The sequence below is a fragment of the Stegostoma tigrinum genome, chromosome 12 (assembly GCF_030684315.1).
Source record: "Stegostoma tigrinum isolate sSteTig4 chromosome 12, sSteTig4.hap1, whole genome shotgun sequence".
Classification (NCBI taxonomy): domain Eukaryota; kingdom Metazoa; phylum Chordata; class Chondrichthyes; order Orectolobiformes; family Stegostomatidae; genus Stegostoma; species Stegostoma tigrinum.
This window is the reverse complement of record NC_081365.1, coordinates 73,694,929-73,712,343: the sequence shown is the minus strand read 5'-3', so window position 1 is coordinate 73,712,343 and position 17,415 is coordinate 73,694,929. Positions and strand designations below refer to the sequence as shown.

The 17,415-nt window shown below is 40.5% G+C and overlaps 1 protein-coding gene across 7 annotated transcripts in view; it reads left to right on the top strand.

The window, feature by feature from the left end:
• lrch1 (leucine-rich repeats and calponin homology (CH) domain containing 1) overlaps window positions 1-17,415 on the top strand; it is a 162,540-nt gene that overhangs the window by 85,328 nt on the left and 59,797 nt on the right. For 6 of the 7 annotated variants that reach the window (XR_009446573.1, XR_009446572.1, XR_009446574.1 and 3 more), the window contains exons 3-7: window positions 1,190-1,316; window positions 7,523-7,628; window positions 7,725-7,861; window positions 13,110-13,240; window positions 16,648-16,735. Coding sequence is in view for 3 of the 7 variants with exons in the window: in XM_048540125.2 (XP_048396082.1) it covers window positions 1,190-1,316; window positions 7,523-7,628; window positions 7,725-7,861; window positions 13,110-13,240; window positions 16,648-16,735 (589 nt within the window). In the remaining 4 variants the exon portion in view is untranslated. The remainder of the gene's footprint in view (window positions 1-1,189; window positions 1,317-7,522; window positions 7,629-7,724; window positions 7,862-13,109; window positions 13,241-16,647; window positions 16,736-17,415) is intronic. The other variant, XR_009446575.1, reaches the window with a different exon arrangement.

Genomic DNA, 17,415 nt, shown 5'->3' with positions numbered 1-17,415 from the left:
CCTCATTTCCACTCAAATCAATTCTACATCCTGATCTCCAGAACCAAGGTTATCTCCAACTAAGGTTATCCAACTTGATAAACAGTGCCACAATGCACCTATATCTAGTTTCCTTCTCGTCTTGACTGTCAATATTCACGATCCAAACCTTATCATTATGCGGTCTTGTCTCTGTAATAGCAGTCAGATCATGTTTATTTACTTCATTGTGCGTTATCAATGAGATTACTTGGTAATAAATGCTTTGTACATTCTGATGCAGAGCCATTAGCTTTGCCTTTTTTCATCCACATAACAGCTCGTGTTGCTGTTGGTGTCTTAAACTTCTGCTCTCTGTTCTTTCCTGTCATTCTCTGCGGTTCATTTCCACACATTACTAGTTTGTGTTTGCTTGCCTTGACTCTACCCCTTCATTTGCCAGACCTACCCAACCTTAACGCTTACTCATTACCCCCATTGTTCAGTTTAAAGCCTACCCTGCTTCACTAGTTATGTGGTGCCAAGTAGTACTATAGGTATTTATGACAGATTAGGGGCAGGGAATAAGGGGCATGATATGAAAAAGTATTACTGCCTGAAGCCAGAAGAGGCTCATTGTGGATGTTGATAAATCAGTGGTTCAGTAGCAGTTAGATGATGGCATAACATGTGAGTTACCCTCTGTGGTGAGAATCAGTTGTGGGCTAAGACTGCATGAGGGTTAACCAAAGGTGTTATAGTAAAGTGAGGGAGGAATAAATTTGTTATGGTTTCAAATTGCAGTAGCTTTTTTTTTACTCAAGATTTGGGAAAATGCCATGCAGCATGAAATGGATACACCACATGAAAGTGTGAAAAATTTCAAAGTACAAGTAATTCTATATTTTGCAACATGTTTATGTCTGTGGCTAAATTTTGAGACATTGTCCAAATAGATATGGTAAAATAGCTGTAAAACAAATCCAAGAAATTGTCTAGACATTGAACGTGCATCTGTGGATTTATTTTTGGAGCCAATCTTTTCATTTATTTGTGCCCATTCTCAGAAAGAGACCATTCCATCTAAAATAGATTTAACGAAGTTGAGGTAAGTGATCAGATTTTTAATATGATATAAACCAAGTTTTGCAAAAAACAATGAGTGAAGGTTATTTTAAGATGTAGTCATTGTGTAACAGCCTAAGCTTGTGGCTTTTTTCTTTTGTTCCAGTCGAAATCAACTCTCGACATTACCATTGTGCCTCTGTGCTCTTCCTCTTAAAGTCTTGATAGCCAGTAACAATAAATTAGTGTCGCTTCCAGAAGACATTGGACAGTTGAAATATTTAATGGAACTGGTATGTATTTTTTTAAGCCCTGCATTTAATAAGCCTGATCCTTATGGCTGCAAATTCACTTGCGCCTTGTCAGCATTCAACTCTTTTGCACTTTATTGAAGTATATTTTAACAGTGTTGATCAGTAGGCAGCAATTGTCACACTTTAACTCTCTACAGAGATCCATATTCTTGTTGTAAGTAACATGCATACAAAAGTACAAATACAGAGTCAACCGATCTAAAATATTTCCAGTATTCCAAAGGCTTTGTGCAGCATGATTGTTTTGAAATACCTGCATGCTTATGTTTTCTTAAAGCTTGATGTTAAGCTTCTTCGATTTCACTGAATTATATTAATAGAGGATCCAAAGCAAAAGACTACAACTCATGTTTGTGACATCACTGTGGTTTAAAAAAAATCTAGGAAGATGGAACAGATCAGGAACCAATAATGAGGTGACTTCTAAGATTTGTACTTAAAAGCAATAAGATTGTAGTGAAAAAGACAGAACGAAGAAGGTGAGGGTCTGTAGTTTTGATTACGAAAGATATGTTGACATAGCAAACTGGCTTCTGGATTTCAACACAAGGCGTCAGAAGAACCTCGAGAGGAAACCTTAGAAGGATCCTGACCTTTGTAAGATTAAGAAAATAAAGACATAAAACATCATAGTGGAGAGAGAAGAGGTTGGAGATGAGAAACGTGCTTTCTTTTATGTCCAGGATTACAGAGCTATGTTAGAGAACATGATCCCCAATACTGATCCTGACACAAACGTGGATTTCACAGCAAATTTAGAGTTGTTGGAGGATAGAACGTATCTGACATGAAAGAGAAAAGTGAACTTCTTGGAGTCAGCCTTAGAAATGAAAAAGAGAAAGTAAAGGGGAAAGAGCTTGCATCATAGCCACAGTTCTGCAATCTTAAAATCCCAGATGTCTTGCAGCTATTTATGTAAATTTGAATAAAAGCAAAATACGGCTGATGCTGGAAATCTGAAACAAATGTAAAATGCTGAAGAAACCCAGCATGTCTGGCAGCATCTGAGGAGAGAGAGAAAAGAACGGTTACTAGTTCAAGTCCAGTTTGACTCTTCTTCAGAATGCAAGTTCTTAGGAACTCAAGTAACACAAGAACACGGTTCTACAAGAGCACGTCAGAGGCTTGGAATACTGTAGAGTCTAACTCACCTCCTAACTCCCCAAAGCCTGTCCACCATCTTCAAGGCCCAAGTCAAGAGAGTGATGGGATACTCCCCAACAGCATGGGCAGGTGCAGCTCCAACAACACTCAAGAAGCTTGACATCACCCAGGGCAAAGCAGTCCGCTTGATTGGCACCATATCCACAAGCATCCACTCCCTGTACCACGTCTGTATTATTTACAAGATAACACTGCAGAAATTTGCCTCGGTTCCTCAGACAGCATTTTCCAAACCCACAACCATTTGGAAGGACAAGGTCAGCAGATCCTGTGAGCTCCTATCCAAACCACTGACCATGCTAACTTGGAAATATTTCGTCATTCCTTTAGTGTTGTTGGGCCAAAATCTTGGAGTTCCCTCCCTCAGAACATTATGGATCCAACTACACCACATGGGCTACAATGGTTCAAGCAGACAGCTCACAACCAACACCTCACGGGCAACCAGGGACGGGCACTAAATGCTGGCTAACCAACAAGGCGAATGTCCCAGACATAAATAAATCAAAAGAAAATAGGGAGTTAAGACAGTCAGTCTGTGTATGGCAAGGTCCTGCAATCTTCAATCAATGGTCAGTTTATTTTTGAGTGAGCCTTGAAGGATAAATGCTGCCTGCTAACTTGCCAAATCTCTTAGTTCTACTTTGGGAGTATGGGATCTTTCGTGTCCATGATAGTGCAGGCAGAACTTCAGTTTAATATCCTTTCTAAACAGCAGCACTCTCAATACTGCAGCATGCTCTCAGTTACAGCTAAAATTTCAACCTTGATGCTGTGCTGAAATCTTTGGAGTGAGATAAAGGTGAAGGTGCTACTGACTGAAGCAAGGTTGACGTTTGAACTAAACGGGACAGTATAGTGCAATCATAGGGGAAGATATATGTTAATGACTTGGAGGATGAAGTGAAATGTACTATAACCAAACTTGCAGAGAACACAAAAATAGGTGGAAAGGCAAGTTATAAGAAGGATGTAAACAGTTTACAGAGAGATATTAAAAGGTTAAGTAAGTTGGCAAAAGAAATTGGCAAATTACTTATAGTGTGGGGAAAGTGAAGTTGCTCACCTTGGAAGGAAGAACAACGAGCAGAGTATTATTAAAGTGGAGAAAAGCAGTAGAAAGCTGCAGGCTAAAGTGACCTCGGGTATTTCTGCATGAAACACTCAAAGCTAGTACCCAGGAGTAGCAGGTAATCAGGAAGACTTATGGAATATTCACCCTTATTTCAAGCGAGTTGGAGTATAAGAGCAGGGAAGTCTTCCTGTAACTGTACAAGGTGGTGGTAAGACCATATTTGTCATACTGCGGACAGTTTTGGTCCCCTTATTTAGAAAAAGAGGCAGTTCAGAGAACAAGGATGATCCCTGGTATGGAGAGATTGTCTTATAGGCAAAGGCTAAACAGGCTGGGACTCTGTCCCTTCAATTTAAAGATGATCACATTAAAATATACAGAATTCTTGAGGGGCTTGACAGTGTAAATGCTGAGAGGATATTTAGGATCAGAGAACATAGTCTCAGAATAAAGTGGCACCAATTTAAAATTGAGATGAGGAGAAATTTCTTCGGTCAGAGAGTTGAGAGCCTTTGGGACTGCTGGCCACAGACAGCTGTGGGGGCAGAGTCCTATTGTATATTTAAGGCTGAGGTAGATAGATTCTTCATCAGTCGGGGAATCAAAGATTATGGGGAAAGGTCAGGAAGCAGGACATGAGGAATGTCAGATCAGCTGTGATCCTGTTGAATGAGGAAGCAATCTTGAGGGGTCGTATGGCCTACTTCTGTTCCTTTTTTGTCTGGTCACATGGTGGTTGAGTAACTCTGGGACGATAGTGTGCCACAATCATACCATACATTAGTTCTGTTCTTTACTCACTATCTACAGTGCAAAATGATCACCATTGTCTGTTGAATTTTTGCAGTTCAAGAAATTTACATTCATGTCATTTATATTCCATTCCACTAATTAATTGTAATGAGCTTGATGTAACACTTGTATTAAGCAGTGCTATACAACAGGATGTCATAAGCAGCATCATTCAAGGAAAGAATATGAGATTTGGTGGGACAGCATAATCATAACCATGAGAGATACCTGTACACCTACTTCTTCATATGATAAAATTTTGACTTTAGTATGATGCTGGGAGGCTGTAAAGAATTGTGGGAGATGGAGATTACGAAAGGAGGGGATGAGAATGCAGAGTTTCTCAGCACTATGTACAGGACTGCTTTCTGACTTTAATCAAAAAGGAAGGTAGCTGGATTTAGTTCTGAGAAGTAAAATGCAGCAAGTAGATAATAAATGTGTAAGGAAAAGTTCAGGATGCAGCCACAGGTAGATTTGATATGAAATGGAAAAGGTATGGTATCAGTCAGTTGAAGATACTCAGCTGATTAAAAAAAACCCAGATAAACTGAGAAGAATCAGTAGATGTGGCAATGGAGGAACAAAAGAACTTAAATTTATGACCAAATGCATTGCTAAGCTTTACAAACTGGATCAGTGTGTGTTGCTAGGGAAGGTTGTGAGGGACTGGAAGAGGCTTTAAGCTCAAAATTTCAACCAATCTCTACCCAAGTGGAAAAGGATAAATCAGACCTGGGAGACAGACCTGAACATTTGGGAAACCCATGCATATCATTAGCTGGAGTGCACTTGTGTCCTGTTTTGTTAACTCTGCTTTTATGTCAAAGCCCAAACATATGGGATTTGCAAAGGAAATAAAAAAGACGTGCTATAAATATTTGGAGGCTCTAGAGAAATTGAGATTTTTGTATGTAAAGAGAAATTCTGAAGGGACCTAATGTTAAAAATTAGAGGTCTTGAGAAGGTAAGTGAGGTAAATTATTTCCAAAGGCACAGAGTTGGAAATTTAAAGGCATATGTTTTAAATCTTCACTAAAATATTTAAGGGAAATGTGACTTTTCTTTAGTACGGTCATGATGATGGGATTATCAAAGGCTAACGAAAGCAGAATTACTTGTAAAATGGAAGTGACTAAATATTAGAAAAAAAAGAAGCATTTTAAAGGGATGTGAAAAGGTCGAGGCATTGAGATTGTTTAAACAGTTCTTTAAAAGCTGCCAGAAACATGAAGTACTGATTGACCTCCTTTTGTACTGCAAAAAGGCACATGTCAAATTTAATTCCACTACTTTACCTGGTTAATTATTCTGAACCCTTTTGAGTAAATAAATGTTCCCTAAGATTGGTTTTACACATGTTCTTCACCAACGACCAATCTCTTTCGAATGCAATCGTTAAGATTCTCAAGTATCGTCTCGTAATGCATCGACATTTTATCTCCTGGGATTGCTTTTATTGTTGCTGTCTTTCAAAAAGCCAGGATATCTGTTTCTGAGATGAGGTGACTAGAAATGTACTCTTTTGCAACTGAGAACTGACTAATGCTTTCCAAAATTGCAGTACAACCCCAGTGTCCAAACATCTGATTTGTATTTTAATCCTCTCTATCTCCATTGCTTAAACTCTCTCCTCAGTGTCATACTTCTTTCTTGCTTTCCCTCCCTTGCTGTCTGTAGCTGAATGTGGCTTTTTTGGGAACAGAATTTGGTTAAGTGAGATGACGTACTTAGGCAGGACAACAAGGCAAGGGACTACATGATGAACAGTAGCACTGGGAAGGAGGATCAGAATATTTTCGCACGCATGTTCACCAGCCTCTTAAGATAGTGGGACATATAGATGAAGTAGTTAAGAATGCATATAGGATACTAGCCTTTATTTATAATGTTTAAAAGCAGACAGGACATGCCAGAACAGCATAAAATGTTGGTTAGACCACAGCTGGAATATTGTGTGCAGCTCTGGAATCCACATTGTACAATGGATGTGATTGTACTTGAGAGGAGCAGAGGAGTTGTACCAGGATGTTGCAGGGCTGGAGAGTTGGGGTTACGAAGAAAAATCAGATCGACTGTTTGTTTTCCTTGAAGTCGATGAGTCAGAGGGACGCTGTATAATTGAGTTGAATGAAATTATGTGTTGCAAAAATAGGGTAGATCAGAAGGAACTTTTTCCCTTGGTGGAGGGCTCAATGACCAGGGGGCATCGATTTAAGATAAGTGCAGGAGGTTTAGAGGAGATATGTGAGGAAACTCTTTTTTTCAACCAAAGGGTGGTGGGAATCATCTGTCAGGTTGACAGAGACAGAAACTTTCATAATATTTGAGAAGTATTCACACATGGACATGTGAATGCCAAGGCACACAAGACATTGGACCAGTTGCTGGAAAGTGGCATTAGAATCAGTGGGAAAGTGGGGTTGGATATTTGTTTTTGACCAGTAAAGGTTTGATGAGCCAAAAGACCTTTTACTGTGCTGTGGACCTCTATGACTATGACTCATGTCTCTGAGTTTGAAGGTCCTTGTTCAGCCCAAGTCTGGAAACTTGATCACTGTAGTGCAGCACTGAAGGTCTGCTGCTATGTTGTGAGACATGGTCATTTGAATAAGATGCCTCTGCTGTTGTCTTGGGTCCTTGTCTTCAAGGGCCTTGAAGACCCCGTGACAGTATTTGAAAGAACGGAATTCTGCACCCAGCATCACTAACTGCGATATTTTCATAATTGCATTGCTGTTTGTAGGTATTTGCACATGCAAATTAGGTGGCTAATTTCTTGCATTATAACAGTGACTATGCTTTAAAAACATTTATTGTGTGTCATGTACTTAGGAAGGATCTGAGCTCATGAACCTTGAAAGGTGTTAATAAAATTAAAACAATATTTACTCTTTTGCATATTCTCATACATTCTTTCCTGTTCTGCTTTTCATCATGCATTCTCAAGCCTCTTCATCTCTCTTGTGTTCTCTTTGGTCTCTCTTAGATTCATTCTTACTGTAATAGAGAGATAAGCACCGTGTTCCCTTTAAGTTAAATTGATTGTAATTTCTGTACAGGTTAGTAGTGTGTATTCTGTACGGGAACTAGATTATAATTTCCAGAAAGAATTCTCATGATTACTTTCTTTTTGTTCCCTTTTAATGTTCAGGATGTGAGCTGCAATGAAATTACAAGTTTGCCACAGCAGATCGGACAACTTCAGTCACTCAGAGAGTTGAACGTAAGGCGAAATTACCTGCAGATTTTGCCAGAAGGTGAAGCTGTCTTTGAATTTCTCAGTATCTTACTTATTCCAGAACAGACAGTGAAATAATAGAAAAACTAAAATTATTTGATTTTTATTTTTGCAGAGTTAGCAAACCTCCCACTTGTGAAGTTAAACTTTTCCTGCAATAAGGTTGTGTCAATACCAATCTGTTACAGGAATATGAGACACTTGCAAATAATAGAAATGGATAATAATCCACTGCAGTCTCCACCAGCACAGGTTAGTTGTTTTTAACTTCCAAAGTACTGAAAAAGGTCTGAATTTGCTTTAAAATGATTTTGGATGCGAGCCGTGTAACATATCCCTGAGGCCAATTAGTGCTCGAATGGAACAGGTGATTGGAACTGACAAGTCAATTTGAGGAGAGTTGCCTTCAGCTGTTTTAGTTCTAATGGAGTAGCAATTGTATGCCAGAACCATAAGCCTTAATGGCGCTCATGTAAGTGCCACGGTAATGTATGTATGTGCGGACATTAGCGCAAATAAGTGTAATGACCTGCATGTACTAAATCTGTTGAAGTAAGGGTCACAAAATATTGGAGGTTGCAGTACTCTCGTTTATGTTCTCTCAAATATTCAGTGTTGTTCCAACACATAACCCAACATGTAAAGATGACCATATCCCTGCATTGGTCAGGTTTAGCATCTGCTGTTTGATTTCAAATACCTCTGGACACTGGAGCTCATCTAAGAAAAATAAACAAGCAGTGAAATTCACAGCTGACCTTAGAGAAACCCGCATGGGGAGATCACAGCAGGGGAGCAGCTAAGTGTCCAGTGTTTTTTGTAAGTTAATGAGAGTGAGTAGAGTGGGTTCTTTTTGATTGTGTTTTTATAGAGATATATCTCTTGGTTAAACTTTAAAAATATACAACACAGGTACTAAATTAGCGTGGAGCAGTGTTTCTAGAGCAGTAAGACTGTGCAATTTTCAGGGTCTTTAGTACAGTGATGAACTCTCTCTGTCAGATGTGGGAGATTAGGCAAAGTTTCCATGTTACCGATGATTTTGTCTGCAGGAAGTGTGCTTGGTTGCAAATCCTATTGGATTGCATGGATCAGTTAGAGCAGCAGTTAGAGACAATGAGAAATTTACAGGAGCTGGGAGTGTGATGGATGGCAGTTGCGGGGAGGGAGATAAACTGAAGATTCAGTTAGCTGGATAGGTTACCTCCAGGAAATGTTGGAGAGGGAGGCATTTTTGATTAAGGATAACATTACTGCTGTACTTGGGCAGGACATTGCTGGGAATATGTCCAGGGAATTCATTGGGTGGAACTGAGAAATAAGAAAGCGACGATCACCTTACTAGCATTCTATTATAGACCCCCAGGAAATTGAGAAACAAATTCATAAGGAGACCTCGTTTATCTGTAAGAACGATAGCGTGGTTATGGTAGGGAATTTTAATTTTCCCAACATAAACTGGGACTACCATGGTGTTAAGGGCTTGGATAGAGAGGAATATAGGTGTGTAAGAAAATTTTCTGATTCAGCATGTGGACGTACCTATTACAGAAGGTGAAAAACTTGACCTACGCTTGGGAAATAAGGCAGGGCAGGTGACTGAGGTGTCAATGGGGGATCATTTTGGGGCCAGTGACCATAATTCTATTAGTTTTAAAATAGTAATGAAAAAAAAGATAGACTGGATCTAAAGTTAAAGTTCTAAATTGGAGGAAGACCAATTTTGACAGTATCAGCTAGAACTTTCAAAAATTGATTGGGGGCAGACCAGATCACAGGTAACAGGATGGCTGGAAAATAGAAGTCTTCAAAAATGAGATAGAGAATGTAGAGACAGTAATTTCCTGTCAGGGTGAAGGGCAAGGCTGGTAGTTGTAGGGAATACTGGGTGAAGAGAGAAATTGAGGTGTTGGCCAAGGAAAAGGGGGAAATGTCAGGTATAGACAGCAGAGATTAAGTGAATCCATAGACAAGTATGAATGCAGTAGGAGTATATTTAGGAGGGAAATCAGGAGCCCAAAAAGCAGACATGAAATAGCTTTGGCAAATAAGGTTAAGGAGAATCCAAAGGGATACAAGGATAACTAGGGAGAGAATAGGGCTCCTTAAAGATGAGCAAGGCCGCTATGTGTGGAACTGCAGGAGATTGGGGAGATAGTAAATGAATATTTTGCATCAGTGTTCACTGTGGAGAAGGACGTAGAAGATGTAGAATGTGGGGAAATAAATAGCGACGTCTTAAAAAATGTCTGTTACAGGGTAGGTGGTGCTGGATGTTTTAAAACGCATAAAGATGGATAAATCCCCGGGACCTGGTCAGCTGTACCCTAGAACTCTGCGAGAAGCTAGGGAAGTGATTGCTGGGTCCCTTGCTGAGATATTAGTAACATTGATAGCCATAGGTGAGGAGGTGGAAGACTGAAGGTTGGCTAATGTGGTGCCAATATTTAAGGGTGGTAAGGAAAAGCCTTACTGTAGACCAGTGAGCCTGACATCAGTGGTGGGCAAATTGTTGGAGGGAATCCTAATGGACAGGATTTACATATATTTGGAAAGGCAAGGATTGATCATGAATAATGAACATGGCTTTGTGCGTGGAAATTTTGTCTCATGAACTTTGATGCGTTTTTTTGTAGAAGTAACGAAGAGGATTGATGAGGGCAGAGCAACGGATGTGATTATATGGACTTCACTAAGGCATTTGACAAGGTTCCTAATGGTAGGCTGGTTAGCAAGTTTAGATCACACGGAATACAGGGAGAACTAGCCGTTTGGATACAGAATTGGCTTGAATGTAGAAGGCAGAGGGTGGTGGTGGAGGGTTGCTTTTCAGGCCTGTGACCAGAAGTGTGCCACAAGAATCGGTGCTGGGTCCACTGCTTTTTGTTATTTATATAAATTAATTGGATGAGAACATAAGAGGTATGGTTAGTAAGTTTGCAGATTAGAGGTGTGGTGGGTAGCAAAGAAGGTTACCTTAGCGTACCGTGGGACCTTGATCAGATGGACCGAGGAATGGCAGATGGAGTTTAATTTAGATAAATGTGAGGTGCTGCATTTTGGAGAGGCATTTCAGGGCAGGACTTAATGGTGTGGTCCTGGGGAGGCTTGCTGACCAAAGACATCTTGAAGTGCAGGTTCCTAATTCCTTAGAAGTGCAGTTGCAGGTAGATAGGATAGTGAAAAAGGTGTTTGGTATGCTTGTCCTTATTGGTCAGTGCATTGAGTATAATAGTTGGGAGGTCATTGTTGCAGCTGTACAGGACATTGGTTCAATCACTTTTGGGATATTGTGTGCGATTCTGATCTACCTCTATAGGAAGGATATTGTGAAACTTGAAAGGGTTCAGAAAAGGTTTATGAGGATGTTGCCAAGGTTGGAAGGTTTGAGCTGTAGGGAGACACTGAATAGACTGAGGTTATTTTCCTTGGAGTGTGGGAGGCTGAGGGGTGACCTTGCAGAGTTTTTATAAAATCATGCAGGGCAAATAGGGAAGGTCTTTTCCCTGGGGTGAGGGAGTCCAAAACTAGACGGCATAGGTTTAAGATGGGAGGGAAAGATTTAAAAGGGACCAAAGGGGAAGATTTTTCATGCAGAGCGTGGTGTGTGTATGAAATGAGCTCTGAGAGGAAGTGGTGGAGGCTGGTAAATTACAGCATTTAAAAGGCATCTGATGGGTATATGAATAGCAAGGATTTAGCGGGAGATGGGCCAAATGCTGGCAGATAGGACTAGATTTATACAGAATGCCTAGTCGGCCTGGACAAGTTGGAGTGAAGGGCCTGTTTCCATGCTGTGTATCTTTGACTCTATAATAAACTGTGCTTGACGAGAATTTGTTCCATTACCATCACTCGGGTCAACTTCAGATAAGTAATAACTTTGACCAGCATCCCAAAGACAAATATATAAACGATACAGTGTTCTCTAATTCAGAGCATAGGACACCATTTGGTTCCTACAAGTTGCCCATGAGTCTTAGCCTCAGAGTCCTTGTAAATCAAACATACCAACTAAAGAGCCATGCCTTGGACATGGTGTAGGCTAATTCCACTTCAGACATATGCTTTGAAAATAAGTTTAGGTTAGTTTTTGCTCTAAGCTGTAATGAGATTGTGGGAAATTGTCTGGCAAGAATCAAATTGGTCATAGACAGGGAGCTTGCTAAAAGAAGTAAAGCCCTGAGAGATCTTGTCTTGCACAGGCACACAGAACTCTTACTATTTCATGGGTTGATCCCAAAATTGAGAGGACTTATTTTCTCAGAATTTTTGCGTGTATTTTCCATGGAATGTTTGGTCCAAGGAGTTCAGAAGACTGTTTACCAAGCATATGCCGTGTTCCTCTAAGATAATTTCATTCTCAACTTGTGTAACTTTGCTATATCCCAAAGATTGGGAGCCAGTGATCTATTCAGCGCTTAGCTGTTCACTATAATGATCATACCTGGTAAGTATTGGACTCTAGTACTCTGTTCCTTAACCCTTCTTTAACTAATTGCTGATTGTCCCATTGTGGAGAGTTGTTTGGAAGATCAAATGTGGCTATGCATTCTACAAGCTATATTTAACAGCAGAATGTCCACCCTACTGTCCAGGGTTTCTGTTTTATGCTTATTGGCACCCAACAAAAGTTGAGGACTATAGGAAAACATCCTGCTTGACAGCATGTCTTTATTTTTCTGCTTTGATCTGACACATTTGCCAAATTAGGTGCTTTATTTTGGGCTTGTTCATGTTCCATCTATTAAATGTTCCTTTGTGGGAATTTCATGGGAAACATTGCTGGGAATACTCTCACTCTGGCATTGTTGCTGTGTAGTGAGTGCTTGGATTGTGTATGAAGTTGACTTGATGAGCTTGTACATCTGTCCTGGACTCGCAGAATTTATGCCTCTCTATTTTGTTAGAATTTTGGAATATATTTAAATTGTTTTTCTGGAATAATTAATAATCGCCAGTGTAAAGTCAGCCTTAAAAACAAGTTGCTGTCAAAGAAGCACGTCTTGGCTGTTGCAAAAAATCAGTGGTGTTAGTTTTTTATTCAGAATTTCTGTTCTGTTCAGAAAGGAAGTGTTCTATTTGGTTTTGAACTCCTATCTTGCACTTATATTGATTTTGCTGGAGAATAGCTGAATGGGTCTGTTTTACTATGTTGAAAATGCAGACGAAAGTATGCAAGACTGACAGGGTAACAAAATATGACAATTGCAGTTCTCCTGTTGATGGATGGGGTGACATCAATGAAGCAGTGCAGTGCGTTTGCTAAAATCACATTCAGTGCGCGCAGCACTGCGTCAGTGAGTGAAATTGCAGCACCTCGTTCTGAACTCAGGTCTCTGAGTAACGCCACCAAATTGTCTCTGCTATGCTATTGTATTTTAAAGAGTATTGTGCATAATGTCGCATTTGAAAACATGAAGCTCATGTTGCAGTTACGAGTATCGGATGTGCACTTTTTGGGGATATGGCCTACAGATCTCTCCTTTTTTATGATTAGATCTGCATGAAAGGCAAAGTACACATATTCAAATACTTGAATATAGAGGCGTGCAGAATTGACAAGAATGCAGAATCCCTTTATCAGCAACCCATAGAGAAGGTTCGTGTGCCACAGCCTGTCGGAGGGAGGTAAGTTCCAACAGCATTCTTTGTAATTTGTGACCTATGCTTTGATATGAAATCAATAATGAGTCACTAGATATTTCCAGGCCCGCCAACACACTTAATTTGATCACAAGAGACAGGAGTTCTTGGTTATATTAAACCCCTCTTAATTTGCTGAGAGAGTGCAAATGTCCCACAGTTTTGTCAGGAAACACATTTCTCCCTTTGCAAAAATGAATAATTGTTTTCAGGCCAGAGGCTTTTTATAAAATATTTACGTAACTTCTGGAGGCATCTATTTAAATTGAAAATCCAGAGAACACATGCAAGCTGTTACCAGTTGTTAAATTCTTGATCTGTTTGGCTGACTGCAGCTCAGTCTGCGCTCCTTTCTGCTAAGTTAGAATGGAAATGAAAACATTGTGTCGTCGTTGCTTGCCTTATTTCTTTTGATTGCTGCTTGACAAGCCTGGGCCTGGACCATGTTGCAGACCTCTAGCTGGCCAGTGACTGCAGGCTTGACTTTTACAGATGTACTTGTCGGCTTAAACAGCTGGGAGGGTGAGAGTTTCCTTAAATTCAGGGGCTAACTCTTTCATCCATCCCCAACTTTTTTGGAAGTTTGTGGGGCCTGCAGTAGAGTTGCTGGCTAACCTGTGGGCCCTTGGGTGTATTGAAGCCCTCAGGTATGTCAGTAATGGCCACTTTAAGACCTCAGCCTACCTCTGCTGGTATTTTATCTGCAGCAAGTGGAGGCCCACCCAAATAATTACCTCAGCAATTCTAGTTTCATGAGCAGGTATCAGGCAAGGTGGGGAAGCCTTCATTGTGAGACCCTTTCCTCGCTTGAGGCATTACTGCCTACTCAGGATCGTGTTTCCCCCTTTAGAACATAAGAACTAGGAGCAGGTGTAGGCCGCCGGCCCTTCGAGCCAGCAATGCCATTTGATAAGATCGTGGCTGATCTTTTCGTGGACTCAGATCCACTACCGCACTCTCACCATATCCCTTAATTCCTTTATTGTTCAAAATAAAATTTACCTTAGCCTTAAAAATGCTTACTGATGTAGCGTCAACTACTTCACTGGGCAAGGAATTCCACAGATTAACAGCCCTCTGGGTGAAGAAGTTCCTTCTCAATTCAGTCCTAAACCTGCTCCCTCTAATCTTGAGGGTATGCCCTCTTACCACACTTCCATCACTGATCTCTCAAACCTGTCCCCTCACCTGCCAAATTAACCTTGGTAGAAGGGGCTCTTCTGGCACAGTGGTAGCGTCCCTACCGCTGAGCCAGGAGGTGCAGAATCTAGTCTCACCTGCTCCAGATGTGTGTCATAACATATATAAACATTTTGATTAGAAGTAGCTAAGCTGGGCAGAATCCCGTATACCTGCCTTGGTATCTGGTTCCAGTGACAGACTCCACTGGGCAACTGGAATAGTCCGAGCAGTGGCCATGTCTCCCACCAGAAGCTGTTGGGGCTCCAGGGAGGCAGCTTTTGGGAAGAGGCTTTCTGTCTCTGAGCAGTGGAAATCCCACCTCTGGCATGTTATGATAGCATGGCAGCCATTCCATTGTAGCCAGGCTATGAACGAGGACTTCGGTGGGTGGACAGAGGTCATTATACCAGGTGAAATCTAGCTGTGTATTACAGAGAGCAGCTCTAGCTAATACATTTTATGTATTGTACCCTCATTAAACCCTGACTTCCTCTGACAAACAGCACTAATCACTTCTCAGGAAGTAAGTAGCTTGCTATTGTTAAATGGTAGCTGTACACTTACTGTGCAAACAATCACATCATTACAATTACTGAATAGTTTATGTATTTTAATGTACTCAATGTTCATGTGAAATATGAATAATATGACAATACATGATACATTAATATTAAATAAAAACATATGTAATAGAATCTTCTTTGTACAGATAAATTTATCATTTTTTTATAGTGGCGCTCATTTAATTTGCCTTCACGTTACCATTCAAAATGAGAAAATAATCACAAATAATTTTCTTTCAAAAAAGTCATTGAAGTGAGCGGGTTTTCTCTAATGTGCTGTTGATATCTCTGAGTGGCTTGGTTAAATGAATTCTTAAGAGGGTGATATTGAGTTCAAAGGGATTTGAAACAATCTCTCCCAGACTCATTAGGGGATCAGGCTTCCTTCCTCGAATGACATGACTAGACCAGTTGGGGTTTTTATAATGAACTTGTTTTATAGCCAAACTGTAACCAATTTCAGCAGTTTAATTTTTCTCTGAATTGTGGGATTTGAACTCTTAATACCTACAGCTACTGGTCTGATGCCAGAGCCACATGGCTACTTGCTCCCCTTCCATAATTCAGTAAATCAGGATTCTTTGTACATCAAGTACATTTTAAGTCCCTTATTGTGGAACCTTGGCTCCCCCTGGTGGACATTTCCCCATTTTCTTCATTTCTAATTTTCTCATACTGAGCAAGGTAAAGGTGCCAGGGTGCGACATGACTACAGGACAGTTCTCTCATTAGGTAGGGGAAACTAGTGATGAATATGACCTAAGGGTCACCATGCCACACCTTCATGGTAATCTTAGATAATTGGTGGCTGACTGCATCAAGGCACACCATGGCGTAGGGAGTAGGTCTGGAACAGCCCCCACTGTTACTTGCCCAGCTGTGTGAGGTGTGAGCATTTCATTACATTTATAATTGAATGTTTGGCTGCCTCTGTTCCAGCCTGTCTCCTCGACATGAGATCCTGCTCTCGGTGAAGACTCCAAGAAGAAGGAGTTAATCTTCACTGGGAATAAGCAGCTGATGCATGAAGTTATAACCCAGATATCTCCTGCACTCATTTTGCAGACCTGCTCGATTACAGTGCTAACAGTGGGAAGATGAGAATGTTACGGGTGCTGCAGCTAGTGGTCTTCTCAGGGTAGATTTGAGTCACACTGTTCCGGCAGAAAGATCACTCCTCGGTCTTTAATCAGTGACTATCCACTAGCTTGCGGTATGTGGGGTTCAAAATGGAATTGTCTGCTCTCCAGTGTCGTCATTATTCACCTTGACCCAGATTATATGCAATTAAAGAAAAGTAATTGGCTGAAAGAAGCATTAACGATCGTTAATTGCTAGGAAATCAAAAAGAAAATGAGTCGTTCTTTTTTTAAATGTCAAATGCATAATCAGCAATTCCCAGAGTTATAAGTGTTGTACATTAGTGAAATTAATGTTCAATTCTTACTGAATCTGTGCCAATTGGGGATTATTTGGATAAATCATACTGTTCACTGGGAATTGCTAATTCCACACACACTTTTATACTAATGATTTTAAGTGATTCGCGACTTTGCTCATTTTCAGCAGGGTAGTGGTTTAGACAGTGTGATGTTTCGATGAAGGCAGCTTCAGTATTTCACTTTGAATTCTCGTTCCTTTTTTAAGCATTGAAGACGTTTATCCTGACAAAAAGCAAGATTTTGACTCCGGAATTGGGAGTGACAATGGTGACAAACGCCTGTCAGCGACTGAAGTAAGTATTTTTCCATCTTATGGCAGGTAATGCTGCTAAAATAACAGATTCTCCAGTCTCATTGCCCTAACTGAGCACGAAGGCAATTCAAAGAAGGCACAGTCTGTTTAGCATAGCTCACAACTCTCTTTCTATGTTATCGGTTTTACAGATGCTTTTCGCAATAAAAAGCATGCATTTGACATAAGCCTGCATTTTATTTTTATAACAAGTTGTAACGGTGGCACAGTGGCTAGCACTGCTGCCTTACAGCTCCAGGGAGCCAGGTTTGATTTCAGCCCTGGACGACTCTAATTCTGTCTGTGTGGAGCTTGCACATTCTTTTTGTGCCTATGTGAGTTTCCTCTGGGTACTCTGGGTTTCCTCCCACAGTCCAAAGGTTAGGTGTATTGCCCCAGCTAAATTGTCCAGGGATGTGTAGGTTTGGTGGGTTAGCTCTGGTAAAATGACGGGTTGCAGGAATTAGGGTGGGGATTGAAATGCTCTTTGGAGGGTCAATGAAGGCTCGATGGGGCGAATGGGATTCTGTGATTCTATGATTTTTCTATATTTAGGCACTTTACCATCTGAACAATAATAGACAACGTGATCTTGATTCAAAAGGCCTGTAAATTTCTCAGTAGTCAGCATATTATCACATCTGTTCACAAGATTGTGCTTTTTTTTGCCTACCTTTGAGA